This window comes from Mya arenaria, chromosome 8, assembly GCF_026914265.1.
Source record: "Mya arenaria isolate MELC-2E11 chromosome 8, ASM2691426v1".
NCBI lineage: Eukaryota > Metazoa > Mollusca > Bivalvia > Myida > Myidae > Mya > Mya arenaria.
This window is the reverse complement of record NC_069129.1, coordinates 6734416-6754395: the sequence shown is the minus strand read 5'-3', so window position 1 is coordinate 6754395 and position 19980 is coordinate 6734416. Positions and strand designations below refer to the sequence as shown.

The window sequence follows — 19980 nt, the reverse complement described above, 5'->3', positions numbered from 1 at the left end:
AACAAAGTAATGATACTAAGACATCTAAAGATAATTTCAAATTTTGACTTAAATAGACCTTAAGATCTTTATATTGAAACAGCCCGAGCAGATAACAAAATGTTTTTCTTATTTATCAATGGAAGATTAAACCGCTGCAAGATCTTCTTAAACTTCAGATTTCGTTTCTTATCACTAACATTAGTCTTGTATTTAATAATGATAGATTTGGTAAATTATTCAGCCATACGAAATCTTCTCTAGAACATGCATGTGACTGTGTGTCACCGACACTCATGTGATGTTTTTGTACATAAATTACATTCTTCATGCCCAGGTGGACCTTTAATAGCATGGTCATATGAGGGTTGAATTTATTCATGTATATTGTATTTAATGCTAAGGCCTAAAAAAAAAATGTCTGTTTCGGGTAACCCGACCCTACCTATAAAAATGCGCCGACCCTAACTATCTTTTTCCGTTTCTGAGCAAAAAAATATTTGTTAGTGAATAGAGAGTTACGAAGGGCGGATAAATGCAGATTTTAATCAAAATTATTGTTTATATGATAAAACAAAGTCAGGCAATGACAGTAATGTTGGAAAGACTGCCATGTGCAAGAAAACACTCTGAACTTATGACAGATTTTTAAAAAAAAAAAAAAAACCCTACCTACCTACCCTACCTAAAAAATTTGAGAAGGTTACCCTAAACAACCAATTATTTTTTTTGGGACTAAATTTCATTTTCTCTTAAAACTGGGTTGAAATCAAGTATTTGGCCTTCACAGGGTCACTGGCAATCATGTAATCTATAATTCCATTTGTCATTGCCAGTTACCTTTATTACAGTCATATGGCGGAATAATTTAATCATGTATACATTGCATAAGGAACTCACAATTTTCAGTTTTAAGTTGAATTATGGTTAAATGTTGATTACTAGTCTGTACTTACAAAAATCAATGGTTTGATGTGACTTTTGATTAACATCTTAAGTGGTCCACATTTTCCTGTGTAAACTTACTAGTAAAATGGGCTAGCCACTTTTTATATCTATCGCTTTATCTGATTAAAATTAACAACGGCTGACTGCTGATTTACCGAAATAAATGAATTGAAAAACTTGAGAAATACTGCCTTCTCATTGGACAAAAGAAAATGTTGATCACTAAACTTTATTGAAATACCATATGTATACCACTAATAATCATGTGGTGTTTTTTACAAATTATTACATTTTATGGCTTGTACTGCATTTATAGAAGTCATATGAGGGAAGAATTTATAAATGATAACAATGTTATTGGGACCAGGGGATCCTATAAACCATTAAATTTGTTTATAGATCCATGACGGATACCCGCTGACAGATTTAATTTTCTTTCTTACTTTTGAAGTTGAATGATAGGCCAACCTGTGTGTTTACTGGTCATGTGAAATGTACATACCTGTAGTCACATGTTTCATGCTTAGTACCTTTATTAAACAGTCATATGATAAAGAATTCATAAAATATTACTGATAAAAATCTGCAAGCCAAGCAAGATGATGACAAAACATTTTTGTCAGATCAGGATGATTGAACAAATATTCAATCAAAATTAATTGCCCTTTTCGCAGTATAATAAAATTATTATGTGTACTTCTTCTCATGGATATATAATATTTGTAAATTGTGCAATATGTTTAATGTAGATTTACTTTAAACCTGGAATGTTTCTATGTTTTTAACTATGGCTAAATCTTACTGTTGTTGTGAAACACCAACACCAAGGCTAAGACAGTGGCTTGACTTGTTTTTTGAAAGTCAAAGAGCACATAACTTTTCTGTCCCTACCGGGGACCATGCGCTTTCAATTACACTGTAAACAAAAATTTCATTCCATTTTTACCATTCTTGAACAAATAATCAATAACAAGAGCTGTCACAGGAATGTGACAAATGCCCCCAAAATACCTCTTTGGGAATATAGCCTGAAGTATTTGGACCTATACGGACAGATAGCTATTACAATATAACATATTTTCGCAACGACCTTCCCTTGCAGTTTTTAAATATAGATCGCTATCATTTTTAAACTGAAGATGAGTCACTGCAAGATGGGAGTGTCAAATGATCTGTTGTACTCTAACATGATATTAATTATTGAACATGCATGTTTGTGTACATTGAAGCTATACCCATTTATTGCAGTATTCAAGTTAATAATAAAAACCAAGAACAGAAAAAAATGGTATGAAAAAAATAAATGCTTATGTTTAGGAGAATAAAGAAACAATTAAACTAGCACTGGATAAATTTTTCAAGTAAATGATGTACATACCGTAAATGGCTTCAGCATGTCTTCCCTATTGCAATCTTGATATCTATTACCAATAGGGGTCATCCCCGAGAAGTGTTCAAACTGCCTACAAAGTATGAGCCTCCTATATAGGCCAAAGTGATCATTAGTTACTTTAAAATCATTAGGTGTCATTAGTTTTATCTCAACCACTACCTTGACCTTTGACCTCAAAATAACTAGTGTTCACCTAATGGTCATGATTAACCTGCCTATCAAATTTGGGGTCCCTGAGCCCCAGCTTTCTGAAGTAATTAATCGGAAAAGGATTTTCAGTTCAAGGTCACCACAACTTTGCACTTCGACCCACTGACATCAAATTCAACAGGATTTATCTACTGGTCAAAACAAACCTGCCCTTTAAGTTTGAGGTCCATGAGACCTAGCTTTGTTTATTTATTGATCGGAAATGGATTTTCAGCTCAAGGTCACCACAAATTTGACCTTTGACCCACTGACATCAAAATCAACAGGAGATCTACAAGATATAACTAACCTGCCTACCAACTTTGAGGTCTCTGGTCCTAAACGTTGGCAAGTAATACATTGGTTACTGTTGAACAGACAACCTGGCCGATTACTTTTTGCCGCACTTTGGGGGCATAGAAAAAGCCAATCAAATATAAAAAAGCTTCAATGATTTTTTCAGAATTTATTACCAATGTAGACAATAATAAAGATTGTAACAACTGTCAAAAACTCAAAAACGAAACTGATCAAAAATACAAATGTAAGATATTGTAATAACAATAGATATAAACAATTATAATTTCACGGCAGATGTTACAAACATGACAAATAACACCAGATTTTAGGCTCTTATATCAGAAAATAAAACAGTTTTTAAAAATTACGAAAAGCCATATTTTTCTTTCCAAAAGATATTCAACACAAAAATTGCAACAACAATTCCACAAAATTTGTAACAGTTAAAAAAATACAAACAAGTCTAACAGAAATGCTCTATCTCAAAAATATCATAAACCATAAAATTTGATTTTTTGTACATTAACAAGTGAAATCGCATTTATAAACAATTAACATTATAAAATCGGTAGTTCTAAACATTTCTTTATAGAAAAATAAATATTTGTCACGAACAGTAATACCGGTATTTTGGAGTTTTAACAGCATTTCCAAGGTTTCTGCCCTTCTATAATGTATATAGGCCACAATACTGAAAGCTTAACTGTGGTTACTAAGGTTTCTAGCGTTAAGACAAACAGGTAATGTTAATGAAATTAGTTAGCAAGAAATGATAAAACAATAATACTATCGATGGATAATTAAGTATCATTCATAATAAGATTGCCTTTCATACATGCATATAACTATTACACTCTATTAACATGGCATCCTTTACCAGAAAAACAAAACAAAATATTTACCAGAAAAATAAACTAACCCAAGAATGATAGCCTTCATATTATGATCAATAAAGTTACGATGTTAAGTCTTTTGAATCAATAACTTTGATTAAAGTTTATAAACATAGGGCCATTTTATTAATGAATACATGGTACATCAAGTCTAGCACTTCTGTGTATGTGGTTGAACTGGGACATACTTTGAGAAAAATGTTTGCCTGAAAGAATTACTCAAGACTTTTTTAAGATTTCACATTTAATTTTGGGTTTTATGTCCGACACACATTTTGTGTACTTAACTGAAAACATGCTCAGAATAAAGTTAAGATTTAAGAAGTAGATTCTGCGCACTCCCTAGAGCAACATGAAATCCTGTACGGGCATTCCAACTCTTGGCAAAAAACACACACTTTATTTCATGCTGTGATAGCGACTAGATTATCAGCATGGATAAATACATTGCGTCACCCTAGTGCTAGAACTCCACAACTACATATAGAAATAGAATATTGTTGCATGAAGGTGAAGTTATGTACCTAGTCCTACAGATCGTTTTGCTGTAGATTGTGCATTATATGAAATCTTTGGTTTCTTAAAGGGACAAACAAACTAAATTTGACAATTTACTGTAAGCCATTTTGTTGTTGGTAACAAAAAAAAGTAAGTGTATAATGGGCTAAATTCTCATTACACGTAGAACCCGTTTTTATTGAATTTCACAGACTGGTTACCTATCTAAATGAAAATAATCTATCAAATATGGTGGTAAATATTCGTTCACAGTCAAAATGACAATTTAATTTAAAAAAAACACACATCCAAAATACATGGTGTCACATCAATATTTCAAAATGTTTAAAATCATTGTCAATAAATTTAAGCCAGGCCAGTATCCAATACAAAGATAACATTCACACAGTATCTGACGCTATCAATGAATTCAAGATTAATGGTCGAAAATTACAGAGTGAATAATGAATGATACATGAAATGCAGAACACACATTTAAGCATGTACAGCGTGTAAAACAGAACATCAGACTTTAAGCAGAAGTTCATACAAAGATATTGACATCAAAACTAATAAACACTAGCTTTAGGTTAAACATTGTCTACAAATTTAATGTCAAGTAGGCCACAGCTTTTTAAAATTCAGCTAACACCATTTAAACTACTGATTCCAAAATCTGAGGTTGACTACAGTTTCCCACAATCCATTGTTACATGTTACTAATGACCCTATTGGTTGTTATTAATAGAAGCTAGACTGGTTCATAGTTCTAGAGTTTAGACTGGTTTACACCACTTCATACTCCTTTTTGATTGCTCTGGCCAGACAGCAAGCGAACATGATACCAATAAGCTGAAATGAAAAAGAAATATTCATTTATTATCATCTACATCATGCGCTGACTCTTGACCACTTCATGACAGTGTGCTAGTGTTTTAGCCTCCTAGTCCCAAAACAAAGCTTTTAAGGAGGTCCTAAGGCCTAAGTAATTACTTGTAGCAGAGCCAGACCATAAAGACATATTGGAAACCATCTGTTTGAACAATCAAATCTCTTGAGCCAATTTATGACAACTGTGTGCAAGAATAGTCTGTCTTAGTAATTTTAGACAACAAAACAGCATTTTGAAATAGTTAATACAATTCCTTTAAAGTAGCCAATTGACTTTTGTCTTACATTCAATCACATTCAATGGGTATATCGAAACAATTATTGTTCTATGAAACTGCTAAATGCCAATATGCCTATGTTTGAATTACATTATTTGTGTATAAATTACCATCAGCGGTTTCTGCTAATTGCATGGTATTTAGTGCCAACTTGTAGCTTTGTCCTCAAAGATAACATTCATATAAATGGCATGTTCATTATGTGTAATCTGTTTCAAACAAAAAACTAAAATACAATCTGAACCTGCATTAGATAACAGTGAATTTTCTTGGTGCAATTTACTGCCTTCCAAAGGCTGTTTCTCCTTCAGAAAAATGTCCTTTTTTTCCCAAAAAAATATTTTTCCATTTTGATAAATGAAGATAATGTTTATGTTAAATAAACTAAATCATGACAAGATTAACTCTTTAAAATCATAATATATGCATAAAAGTCTATTTGCAATTTTATTAGCTATTTTGGTTTAATTTTGTATTTTCCCCAAAGTAAACTTTTTTCCCAATTTGCAAGGCACAGGTTGCAAGACACAGGCGATGAAAATAATCTCCCCAAAAAATCACTGGATAAAATACCAATGCAGCCGGATTTGAGCCCATCCATTCAGCCCTACCCTAATAATTTGGCAATCTATATTTTCTTTGTGATGCTTTTTATTCCTTTAAAAAGTATCAAAAGACGATTTATTTTTTTTATACTTTCAGGTTTCGATGATATAATAAAGATGATGTAAACTAACACTTGTATTTCACACCAACCTGGCATGTATTGTTATTTTCCATAAAAATATGATAATATGCACATAAAATTAAACACTTATTCACATAAAATAAAAAAATTAAACATGTATAGAAACTGGAAAATCCCATGTAATAGGGTTCTTGTTTCAATGTACTGTATACTGTTATATATTTATTATATTCATGTGCACGATCATTACAATAGAAGACATTTAGTTTTATATACTAAGTATTTAATCATGCTACGGGCCTTGCTTTACAAGTGCTTATTGTCTTTGGCAACATGCGTCAGGGCGTACATTAGGAATTCTTAACTGGAAGTATGAACTTCATTTACATCAACTGAAAGTTTTTCTCTGATTTATTCAAGTTAATGATTTTAAGAATTTCCACTTTCGTCCAACTAAATACTTTTAACATTAAATAATTTGTAATTATAAATAGCAAATTTCACAAAACTAGCTTGAAGAAAAATCATTTAACTTCAAGCCTTTTTAAAAATGTGGCCATTCAGTAACTTTGACACCAAGTTTTAATATTCTGAACTTCCTAACCTTCACTTTTTGAAATTTCCTCCAAAACAGTGGAAGTTTTTGACTTTCCAAGGATTCAATTTTGTAAGTTTGGGCACAGTTTTACAGAGTTTTATACTTCCTTTTACAGAAGCCCCGATGTGTACCAGGTTCCAATATCTGATTTCTCTGGCAATGCCTCGATTTAAAAAGAACAAAAACAGCTAAGCTTAAAACAACTTGTAGTTACCTGAATGAAGGCAAAGCCAATTCCGACACCTCCCACAATGGCCACATGATCTTCTACCCAGTCGGAGAACTTCTTCAGACACCCCTGGGGATAAAGATTGGCTGTGTTGTTCTGGCAACCAGTTGCAGGACTTTTACAGCAGCTTTGCGGAATGTTTCCATTCCAGTCAGTTGAGTTTGTGATACCACAGCATTTGAACTCCTTCTGCACGGTTTCCCACGCCTTAGTGTTATTTTTTCCAATTGACTCCTTCATATATTTCTCCACGTACGACTCCACCTAACAGAAAAGAGGAAAACTGTTGCTAATTTGTATATATTTCAAAGTTTCAGAAAAACTTAATAATTACCTATCATGTAACTGTCAACATAGCTGATAACCTGCATTGTTAGCACCAAATGGTGGTGACCAATATTTTCAAAATACAAAATGAAACAAGATAATCTAAAAGTGTGGTTGCCTATCAAAAGTTATTCATTTCATTATTATAATAAATAAGCAGTTAGTCAACAGGGAAATAGATATAAATATTGATATTTTGTATCGAAAACAATCAAAAATTCAAATTGAAAACTATCAAATACATAACTATAATGTGTGCATTTGGTAGAATCCAATAAAAATGTGACATCTACATGTACATGTAACCCTTATTTAACATTATTACAAATTCATGTTTGTTCTATCACTTTGCCTATATCTAACAGTGAGATCACATTTACCTCAGGCAAGCCTACTCATGAAAGTGTGTTTTGATCATATGTTCTAAAACCAGATCTGAACAGTGATAGGACTATTTCGACTCGTCACTACATTGTCAAGAGATTTTTTTCCTGGCGAACTGGCAAATATATATTATGTAAGATGGACACCAAATACATTATGTATGATGGACACCAGAGTTTAAATGTCACTATAATAAGTTCTTTATCCGAATAATGTTATATATATTGGTAGGTAAGGATTGGTATGTAGGTAGTGTGAGCCGGCTTAACATACTTGGCTTTTGTAGACGTATCCAGCGATACCAGCAGAGATCTCCAGGATAAAGATGAAGATTAGAAGGGCAGAGAACTGGAAAAGATAATGAACGTAATGAATAAACGATAAAGACATATTTTTTTTCAATTATACATTTTAGCTTGATGAAACATTATATCATTTGCGAATGGACACAAACACTAGATTAAAATAATTAAACTATATATAGTTAAGTTAACATTGAAGACATGCATGCAAAACAATAAATACTGGTTACCGTTGAAAATAAACAACACTGAGAACATATACAAATACTTACGATGAGGACACAGACTCTGTTCTGTCTGTATGCTCCAAAGCAGCCGAAGGAAGCAATGAAGAATATGATCACACCGACCGCTATTAGTAATGCTGCTGCTGTACTAAATTTCCCCCCTATCAAGTCAAAGTAGTCTTTGAGAGCGATCTGGACATACGCACCAATCGCAATCAGACCAATAGCAGCCAACTGTAATAAAAATGACAATATCACTTAAAGTAATTCACTAATATAAGGACTATATGGGACTATATGAGACTTGGTTTTCAGAGAGAGAAGAACAAATTATTTATGCACCTGGAGTTTTAATCATTACGATGTATACTCAAATTCATACATATTTTTTTTCTATTAAAAAAGTTTGTATTGATTAGTAAATATTTTGACAGTATATTCAAATATTGGCATTTTTCTTATCTTCTTTCTCGTCTGTCATGTTAATGACTTGAAAGTGGGTGTGCCACAAAATTACCCTCAGATAACCAAAGTGTAATGAAAAATGGTAAACCCCCGGACCTGAGGGTTACAATTGACTGGTGCATTAGAAGTACAGTGAAGTGATACATCCAGTATTGTTTGATCAGATGTAGTACAGAACAACCCATGGCCAAAACCTCTGTCTTTATTTTTTGTCAAAATGATCTGGGATGTTTTGTCCACCTTGTCAAAATGATCTGGGATGTTTTGTCCATGGGATGTTTTGTCCACCTTGTCAAAATGATCTGGGATGTTTTGTCCATGGGATGTTTTGTCCACCTAGTCAAAAAAGACATTTTGTCCATGGGATGTTTTGTCCACCTATTAAAAAAGGACATTTTGTCCAAGGGATGTTTTGTCCACCTAGTAAAAAATGACATTTTGTCCATGGGATGTTTTATCCAGCTCCCTGTTTATCATGTAACACTGCCTCTTGTCTGCTCTTATTGCATTCTAAGAAATCATTTTGTGTTTCTGATCAAACAAGACCTTCTTTACATCCTGAGCAAATATCCGGTAGCAGCTATTTTCATAAGGAAAAAACTGATGGAAGGTTTTCTCTCACTATTTATCCTATATATAAACTATTATTTATCCTATATATAAACTATCAATAAACTTGTCATACGGTAAAAACCCTTGTGGGTTGGTGGGTTAAATATGTGTTTTTCCCCTAGTTTTTGTAGTTCACATATCGCCAAAATTGCTATGTACACTCTCATACTAGTTTCAATAGTTGTTAATACTCATTTGAGCATATTATGTTTGAAAATCTTTCATGTATTGGAGAAAAAAAATACATATTGTACTGTATGACGTATCTTTACTGGTACTCAAACATCACCTGCGTATAACAGCTGGATTACTGGTAATGTACTTTTCATCACATAAGACATATTCAATATTCAGTAACCACATCACTCAAGCTGAGTTTTCTTGCGATTTGAAGTGAAATTCCATAACAAACATATCCGAAATGCATAAGTCGACAAAATTGGACTAGGCCGAAAAGGCACTTAATCCGACCTGACACTGATACTGTACCACGAGTCAGAGACTAAAATGGCCGTGGAGATAAAATGGAAACTTGTCATTTTGAAATTGCGCAATTTATGCTGGCGCAACATACTCACCACAAATATCAAATTGAAGCCAAACAAAAGGAACCTCACGCACTTCATTCCACCTTCAACCATCTTGATTTTTTTAGCACTGTCTTTTCCTCAAAAATGATAAATTTACGCAAAAGTATCCACAGCTTTTTGCTCACTTGTTTTGTTTCCTGAAGCGCGCAACAATACAGTACTGGTATGTAAACTAATGATTTTAAAATTTATCCACAAGAAATAATCCCAAACAAGTTATATTCCAGCAGTACTGTAAGCAAGTTATGTCAAACTAACTTCAACTTGCCTTTTAATACGTATCCTATCAGAAATATTTCAAAATGATTGCCATACGGCTTAGATCGTGCGCGTTAGTAAAGTTTACATGTAAACAATCACATGAGCATGACGTGGCTAAAAAGTAGTTCCGATATCACTGAGCGGTCATAAGTTTCGCTTTCATGACCTATATATATAACACTGTGGATTATTGGTCCGTGCCTTCATGAAACAAAAAACACCTTAAAATTTCAATAATAACAATTTCGTTGATACTCGATTAGAATTTCCAATGTTTATGTATCACTTTATTGTTTTCAAACAAGAGTTAAGAGTTCCCAGTAGAACGTGAGTCAATGTTTGTTTAAGGATGGTTTTTGAGTCTAATATCGAAATTGCGGCGAATCCCTGTTTTGGGCCATATTTTTACACGGATAGTTGTTTATATATTAGTTAATATAAATGGTAACGCCTTTTCGGCCCCACTGTCGCTATGACTTTTTCTCGTTTTATTTTATTTCAAGGTACCTGTAGCGAAACGAAAAAGTTTAATATACAAGTTTGGGATGTGCGTTTTTTTAAATGTGCTGCTTTCGTTCGTAACACAAATCTGTTTTGCAACATTTTCGAATCCAATATTAAATGCACGGACCTATACACTGGTTCGTGAATGTTGGTTAATTATCTGCCGCTGACGAGGCGTAATTAGTAGTCTTGAGGAGTATTGGTTTAACCACATTAATGTTCATCTGGTGCTAGTTCAAGCACATTTTGAGACCTAATTCTAATTGTTAAATTGGCGATATATTACAATGTGAAAATACATGAATGTAAGGTTGTCCTGTTTTTTTTATAACATTCTTTTATAAATAAAACCAATCATCATATTATACTGGTTCGAATATATTTTGTAAATTCAAGCCTAAATAGTTCAAGTTTCATTAACGTTACGATCACCATTCGGCAATATGGAGCATTTTCTATCAATTTATTTGAAAAGGTGTTAAATAAACAGCATCTAGTGATGTTTTACCATTCGACCAAGCATTATCTTCACATTTCACACGCTTCATTAACGTTTTCTATGTCAGTCCATATAAAACGTAAACTAGTGTTTTGTTTTTGTTTTTTATGTTTCACCTCACTATCAACATGCTCTCTTAAAAGACTAGTTAAAGGGGCTGTACTCCATATGATAAAATAGCGAAAAAAAAGAAGAAAATTGTCGAAAACTGACATAAACTGGGCATCGATGTGTACAATGCATCGAAACTTACTAACTGAAGTACCACATAGCTTACAATTTATTTAAGTTTAGCAGTTATTTCGTATATATATTTCCATTAAAAAAGATTACTGGGTATGTCTACCAGGTACAATTTATTCCTTATGCGTGATTGGCTAGTCGGTGTTATCAAGTGATATAACCGAGGTAGGTGTATAGCTTAATTATGTCACCCAATTCCAGTAAGCCGTTGTCGCTCAGTGGATACGACGCTGGACTGCAATTTTGCCGACACGGGTTCGAACCCGGTCTCCGACACCATTTTGTTTTTACATTTTGGTACTTCTTTTTTTACAATTATGATATCAAAGCGTAACACGTTCTATTAGATAATTCCTGAGATTCGTTACAGAAAAAAACTTTTTTTGGTGCCAATCTGGTGTACAGTCCCTTTAATGAATGTTTGGCATGATAAACGCCTGCTGTGCATCTCCTGCTAATTGCACTGGTGTCACATAAGGGGCCAATTTTCTGTGTATTCGTTTATTGACTCAGGGCCATTAAGGGTCCATATCTATGAGAACACTTCTAAAACTGCACAGCAGGATACTCAGATCGGAGATCTGATAAGAGGGATCAAGGCAAGTAGATTAAGATCATTAAACAGCGGTTGTGTACTATACACAGTTTTTTGTTTTGTTTTGTTGTGTTTTTGTTTTCTTGTTGCTGTTTGTTTTTTTTTTGTTTTTTTTGTTTTTTTTTGGGGGGGGGGGGGGCATAGAAGGCTAAAAATAGGCCTTTAATCATATATCGTTATTTTTAACAATCAATTAACATTCATATTTCGGTTTTAAATGCATCTATATGAAACTTATATTTTCACCACAAGTCTGTTATCTTTATACAGTTGTGTGCAGGGTAATTTTATGTGTATACTTTTTGTTTCATAACCTTATTTCCATTCTTGAAAGTCGTTTTATGTCAATCGATAAATAATACTATATTTTCATAAAGGGTTGTTATGTTAAAAGTTTACTTTAAATTGCAAATGATAAAACACTACCAAAAATCATGAAATAGTTGCGTTTCGCATTACAGCACAAGGCAATACTAGTAAATCGTGGGTGAGAGTGATCTAAATGTTTAGCTCAGCCTACAATTCTTGTTACAACACACATATATATGTTTACCATAAACCGTTACATGTTGTATATACACGTTTGCATGATATAAACAAAACGTATGTATATGTAGACAATGCACATTGTACAGGTCTAAATAAAATGTTTGTTCTGTTCTTTAAGCGCAAAGCTGAACGCACTCGATTAACAACCAATGCGTGCCATGTTGTCTTTTTAGCACAGTGGCAAGTGAACTCACTTCTCATCAATGCGTTCCGAGTTTAATTCCCGGTCAGGGCGCATTTGAGTTTGGATTGTGGTCTACAAGCCGAAAAATTGAGTTTCTTCCGGGTACTCCAGTTTTCCCCATAGCACAATACCACACTTTCTCGTTACATCGTGTCAATGACAAAACAAGTAAACATTACGAATGTCTGTAATTTCATCATCAATCGATACACAACAGAGATCATATGATCATTATTTTGTTTAATATTTTATGTGACATTGTTCTATCAATAAAATACATATCGATGCATGGTACCATAGTAAGAAATAACAAAATGGACATGTTCAAATTTGTTCGACAATTTATGTAATTTCGCTATAAATCAATACACAAAAATATAGTTTGATAAAAAAAATGATAAAATCTTATGTTTCATTGTTCTACCTTTTAAAGACATACTAGAGGAAAAGAACCCACCAAAATGTTTTATGTTGTTTTTTTTCGATGATTTAAGTGGGGATTTTTGGAAATAGTCTGTGATTTTATAAATAGTTGACTACCTTTAATACGTTCAATATATAGCATAAAAATATGATGACGCTTTATATTGTTCGTTTTGGAATAGGCTTGAAGGGAGTAAGGATTTAACCGAGAGGGGAGGAATTTATTTTGACTGTCTAGTACCATATACTAACATGTTTATCAAAGCTATTTCTATTTGAGCATTATATCTCATTTTTAATAGGTTGAGTACATAAGAGATGATTTCTTAATTCGAATACATTTTAATAATCTTCCTTATATGCAACACTATTAATTTCTGTAAATTTACAAAATATACAACGGATTATAGATACTTAAATGTATTTCACACACATAATTTTATAAAGAATTTTGATCTCCTGTGCAAACCTCTGCCTACAACATTCACTGTACATGTACTATTAGTTTAAGAAATATTACACACCACTGAGGGTCATATGACATTATAAGGACCGGCCAGTCAGCCCCCGAACGTGTTTATGGACCGAGGCGTAAGCACTTTCGAGGGCTGACTGGCCGGGCCTCATAATGCCATATGTCTTGTATTATACCGAACAATTTTTTTTCAATATTTTTAAAGCGCTTTAGATGTGTTTAATTGAACGAAGTTAATAATATTTTCTTGAGACAAATTTTCGCCGTTGTGAAAATAGCAAACCGCATAAGTTTACCAGTTGTATGACGTCGGCGGTCCATATTACATTTTTGGCGAGGTCCGAGGTATTTATCAAAATACAGTGATATACGGACCGATCGACTTTATATATACAAAGAAGGGATACATTTATTAAGGTATAATATTATGATAAATAGTTGTATACCTAGAAAATCAGGCATCTGACACCTCCATCACCAAACATAGTCTTCATCATCATAAACAGTTAGGGTTTAATTTTTCTACTGGGCTTTTCCCTGTATTTTTTTTATTATATTGTTCCAATAAAGTGCTTGGTGGTATACTAGCACAGATCTCTACGCTACAGTTTTTAATACATACTGGAACAAGGCAACGGTGGTTATCTCCAATTGCATGCCATTGTTTTCCAGCCATGGTGGTCTTGCATGGACACCTCACCTCCTTCAAACCATTGTCTGGTGCAGCTGAGTGTCTTGTTGTAAAATGGTACAAGAATGCTCATTTCCTTTCCCGCTCAAAGTCCAGGAGATCATCTGGAATGTATTACATGTCAAAATATGCCGTATCGTCGAGGATTCTCGTTGATGATGTCAATCATAAATTATCTACATGGGGAACCGTTCCATTAAGGTGTTTTGGGCCATAGAAACCAGCACATTTTCCATAATATGTCAACATTTCATGCATCATCTTCCATGAGTGACACCGGTAAGAATGTGTATGTCAAATCAGTGTTCTGAATTGGACCTTTAAAGTTTATATTTTTTCTACCAACAACAGCAATGTCTTCTAGAGATGCAGCAACTCTTCTCACTTGTCTCTTATGTGAATTTCTAGGTGTAGCTGTAGCCATTATTCCCAATCCATATAATGTATTTCTACCATCAATGTTTGAGACACTGCGGCACTTTTGGCACTTCACTATATGAGGAACAAAAGCCAACCTCATTAAAGGCCGAGTTTAAGGAATGTGGCATGACAATCCCCTGCTGTGCATCTCCTGCTTATTGCACTGATGTCACAGTAGGGGCCATTTTCCTGTTTATTTGTTTACTGGCTTAGGGCCATTTAGGGTCCGAATCTATAATAAAACCTCCAAAATTGCACAGTAGGATATTCAGATCAGAGATCTGATAAGACAATTAGGCAATAAGATTAAGATCAAAACACAGTGGTTGTGTACAATACACGTTTGTTTGTTTATTTTTATTTTATTTTGTTGTTGTTGTTGTTTGTGTGTGTTTTTTTTATTGGAGGGGTGGGGGCGTCCATTTAATGAAGGATTTGATTAGGTCTTAAAGCATTATAATAAGCATCTGCGAACCAAACAAGAGATGCAACTGAACACCTAATGCCAATTGCAGCGGTGGAATTGTTGTTTTTTGCCTGGTCGCCAGTATGGCGGCCTTACAAACTGAAGCAACTCTAAGTGTACATTGCTTACTCGTAATGAGCTTGTCTAGAAAAAAATCTCAATCAAGTTGGTATGAATGCCTTACGCTTTTCAATTCGGACATTGACGTCAGAGGTATATTTTGTAGACTCGAAGATTCTCAAATGTTTTGAATATTAATAATGTTAAAAATAGTCCCTAATTATGGATATGCTGTTCATTTGTTTACCAATTTTCGAACATTTACTCGAAAAAACGCTTATGGTCCACCTTAATTGATACTTTATATATTATGTTAATCATTCATTGGTGTAATGGAGGGTCTATATTGGTTAAAGTGGCACTCTTATTCAAAATCAATACATACACATGTACAGCAAATATAAATTTTGAGTGATAAATCTTTAACTACTTACTCAATAATGCATTTACGGAAAATATTATTTACTGATAACAAGATTGTAACCATTTATTAAATACCTGAAAACGCAAAAATATTAAATGATTGGTGAATGCTAAAAAAATACTGTGATCTACTATCATCTCATAAGATTGAAATACCGTGTTTTCAAATTAATCTCGGTATCCTTCATAAAAACCGTTGTTTTCGACATTTATTCATCCTTTATGGTATATTAAAACAGTTGTATTAATTGTGGTAAATCTTATTTGAGAGAAAGAGTGGATCTTTAAAATAAGTACAGACCTAAAACAAGATCATATACGTTAGTGTTTAAAAATATAATAATATTATTATATAAATATAATATTTTGCTGAGGGTATGTCTATATATTTTGAAGGACTAAGTTCACAAATAAAATATAAAACTACAGGGCGGGTATTCAAAGACCAGCCTATGTCATTTCATAACATCAGTGAGGTTAGTTTCTCACTGGCCATATCTTATAATTCCGTAAGAATATCTGAAATACTTTATTTTAATTAATTTAATTTAATAAACATTGTTTATGTCAAAACACATATAGTGTTCATTTCATACGACTTAAGACATCTTAGAAAATCGACTTCAGTTAAAAATTAAGTTTTATTTATGAAGCCCATACTATTGAACGGCTTATTCCCACATAGTCATTATAAGCATTAACCGATTGTTTTTCATTATTGCATTTGTTTTCGGGCAGAAATATAAATTTACACAAAAACACACACATATGAAAACCAACACACATTAGTGACACATTTATTATATTGTATAATCAATGACAGATCTCGGAACAGTTTTATGACTCCCAATGACAATCTTGACTTGGTTAATAAAATGACAAGAGTGACACGAACACAATAGCATCTAGGCGAATATAAATTAATTGCTAGATTTCAATCAACATTCTTATTTGAAAGGGGGCGGGAGTGACATCTTTTCATCTTGCTTTATAGAAAACTGTTTTGCTATTGAACATGTGAGCATGCTCTTGCTAAATGCATAAGGGACCATATGCGTGTGTTTCTAGATAAACCACGAACACCATCGTTATAATGCTCCTTTTTTACATATGAATGTTATACATCGACACCGTAGGTATTAATAAACGCCGTTTCCGGACGGTACCGGGCCCATACTCAAATACAGACCCAAGTTCAACATTTTTATTTGAGTCAATAAAATCTAAGGGGCGGCGGACAACAGAGGGCGTGTGCGGGAATAAACATCTAGCAGTTGATTTATAGTCATCTTAGTATGACGTGCGAAAATGACAACAACTAATTATATGTATACTTGTACATAAAGTAAAATAACACACTTTGAAACCGAGGTAGAAAGTATGAAAAACATAGTTAAAGTCGATGTAATCAGTTACAAAAAATCATTTTGAAAGAAAACGCAAGCCAATTAAAGGTCAGCTCTTGAAATACTTGGAAACGCACGGGACAGGACATTTAATGCGGCTGCCACGGGACATGGGTTTAAACATCAACACAAAATCATTGCCATATGTAGTACTGTATACATCTAATATTAAATGGAAACAGTATTACATTTGGCAATCTGTGTATATGTATATGTATTATTTTTGGAAAAAGCAAGCGATTTCTGTGTGTGTTTTTTCAGCAGAAATAAACCATCATTGTCTAGGAAATGTAACATTTGAAGATGCCTTTCACTCGGCTATTTTTGGACTATTCAGACTAAATCAATCAAGGGAGGTAATTCATATTGGATACTTTAGCATAATTCTTTACAACTATAGTATTTTTACATAACTTATGTGCAGGTCTTATACATTACATTAGTTTAAGGAAGGACAAAACTATGTTTTAGTAAGTGTTTATTTTTGGACTTGTAACCGTTTACCTTGAAAGGCCAGCCTAAGCCAGGCGCCGACTTCATCCTTAAGAAGACCAAACCTATATGCTTACTTTCTAAGTGTTCAGCGCCAAATACCTTGCGAATGCCTCTATACAACCCAGTGCTTACTAAAATCATTCTTGATTAATTGGATATTTTGCATTTGTTTCCATCAGATTATTTATAAACGATTACATACGAATACTAACGGTACTTACATTAAATAATTATATTATGTGTATTATTTCATTATCACCTTTAAAGCTTACATTAAAAACTGCTGTTATATCCCAACATTAAACTCTATTGAGTTTAAAACAACACCATTTTTATTGCAATACATATAAATCTAAAAACTGTACATAAATATCATCATGTGAGAAATGTTTTCAAGTGCTCAATGTTAGATGTATCCCTCCGCCTGTACACGTTTGTGTTGGTCCTAAGCCATTCCAGTTTTGACGCCTTTTTCAATTTCTCCGAGCTCTCCGCATCATGATCGAAGCCAAGCTTGTCAAAGAGATCCTTAACGTATTCGAAAGTTCGCATGTTGATGTGTGAGTAACCTTCTTGGCCTGAAAAACATGGAAATCAAAGAAAGAACATTATTTCCAATTACATGTATGCAGAAATGGAGTATAGATTTGTCCATAACTTAATACCTCGCTCATATCGTAGATAATATTTAACGGCCCTTCCATGACGCGTATTGGAGCCTCGCTCCGCCTAGACAATTTAGGGGCGTAGCTTGGCTGATAACAGTGTGTCGGTCAAGATCGGGGGGGGGGGGGGGGGGGGTCGGGAATGGCTCACAGCTAGATTGTCGGGGGGGGGGGGGGGGGGGGGGGTTGGCGTTTATGTCCATTTTTCGCAAATAATTGGGCTTCGGCTGTTTGGGTGTAACGTTGTTTTCAGAGATGGTCAAAGTGAATCAATTTAATAACGCAACCTTGTGTTAATATTTACTGATAAAATTCAATTCCAAAATAAATACCGGTCAATCCAATGGGTTTAATGACAGCCAACGATATCGATGTTAATTCGATACAGACTTTGATGCTAGGGGTGATGCGTTCTGACTACCATGATCAAAGATGTCGACCAACAGCCACAATGAAAAGGAGACTGAGCATATATTCATATTTGACCATGTGTTTCTAGAGGTTCACGTCTCTTTTCAATTCAATACGCAAATGGGAGCTTGTTTTCTATTATTTCGATGTCATAGTCTTAGGCCTTAAAAATATATTTGGTTCGGGTAATCCGATCCTACCTACCAAAATGTGGCAGACCCTGCTGTTTTTTAAGTCAGCTGGTTTAAATAAAATAAAATAACAATACTATTATGTTTTAAGGTTTGTTTTACTATGTAGTTTTTGAAACATTTAAATCTGTATACAGAATATTACTTTTACAACATTCTCAAATTATGACAATAACGTTCTAATACACAGCCTTTTTTAAACCCTACCTGTTTTTGGAAAGAATGTAACCCTAACCAAACATTTTCTTTGCCTTGCGTGGCCCAACGAATGCATTTTACGAACACTAGTCAATTCTCTTAAAGATCAGCAGACAATTGTACTAAACTGGTTAATTCTTTGGATAAAGTTGGCCAAATTATTTATTGATTGGTCAATATATATCCAATAATTACGGAGAACCAATCAAAGTGCTTTAATGTGCAAACTAGCCAAAAGATACTGCATTATGTGCATTACTTATCTAGTTTTATACAATTGTCTGTACCTATCACTAAAATTACTTGGTTGCTACATATCCAATGGTTATTTCAAAATTTGTTTATCAGTGTTTTCACCCTACACTGCAGTGTAATGATCTAACATCAGGGATTGTCCTTTATCGCAATGTTTTTAAATTTAATAATGTCTAATTCTACTGTAACTGTTTACTTTATTAAGATAGTTTTCAATAGTTTTCAATAATCTACTAAATTGAGAAACATGTTGATTAAATATAAAACTTCTTAATAAAGTCAAGGGAGATAAATCAAATGTGAAATAAAGAATATTTAAAAAAATACATATAAAGGAATATTTTATTTTAAGGCAGGCCATCAATAATTACGATGCAAAGATGTGTTGATGCACTTAAGATATTAACATCGAGATTATTTCTATGTTTAATTTATGTTGATCAACCATTATATTATTTTTGCATGGATAACATGTTTGAATAACACAACATTTACGCTACTATTATAACATATCAAAGGGAGGTAATACAACCAAATTTCAACTATGAATATAAATTATAGCAATTTATTAATTAGTTTCTTAAATGTTTCTTAAATAACGTAATAATAATAATAATAATAATAATAATAATAATAATAATAATAATAATAATAATTCATAAATAATAATAATAATAATAATAATAATAATAATAATAATAATAATAATAATAATAATAATAATAATAATAATTCATAAATAATAATAATAATAATAAATAATAATAATAATAAT

General features: G+C 33.1%; 2 protein-coding genes across 4 annotated transcripts in view; both read right to left on the bottom strand.

The window, feature by feature from the left end:
• Window positions 1-2960: 2960 nt before the first annotated feature.
• LOC128242764 (CD63 antigen-like) lies at window positions 2961-10136 on the bottom strand. Its single transcript, XM_052960070.1, has 5 exons — window positions 9780-10136; window positions 8170-8358; window positions 7869-7943; window positions 6870-7148; window positions 2961-5052 (listed from the first exon to the last, which is right to left on the bottom strand). The coding sequence occupies exons 1-5, from the start codon at window positions 9840-9842 to the stop codon at window positions 4987-4989; spliced, it is 672 nt and encodes a 223-aa protein (XP_052816030.1). The 5' UTR covers window positions 9843-10136; the 3' UTR covers window positions 2961-4986.
• A 6231-nt stretch (window positions 10137-16367) lies between these two features.
• LOC128242763 (uncharacterized) overlaps window positions 16368-19980 on the bottom strand; it is a 33537-nt gene continuing 29924 nt past the window's right edge. For all 3 annotated transcript variants that reach the window (XM_052960069.1, XM_052960067.1, XM_052960068.1), the window contains one exon: window positions 16368-18063. In XM_052960069.1, the coding sequence (XP_052816029.1) occupies window positions 17861-18063 (203 nt within the window). In that variant the 3' untranslated portion in view covers window positions 16368-17860. The remainder of the gene's footprint in view (window positions 18064-19980) is intronic.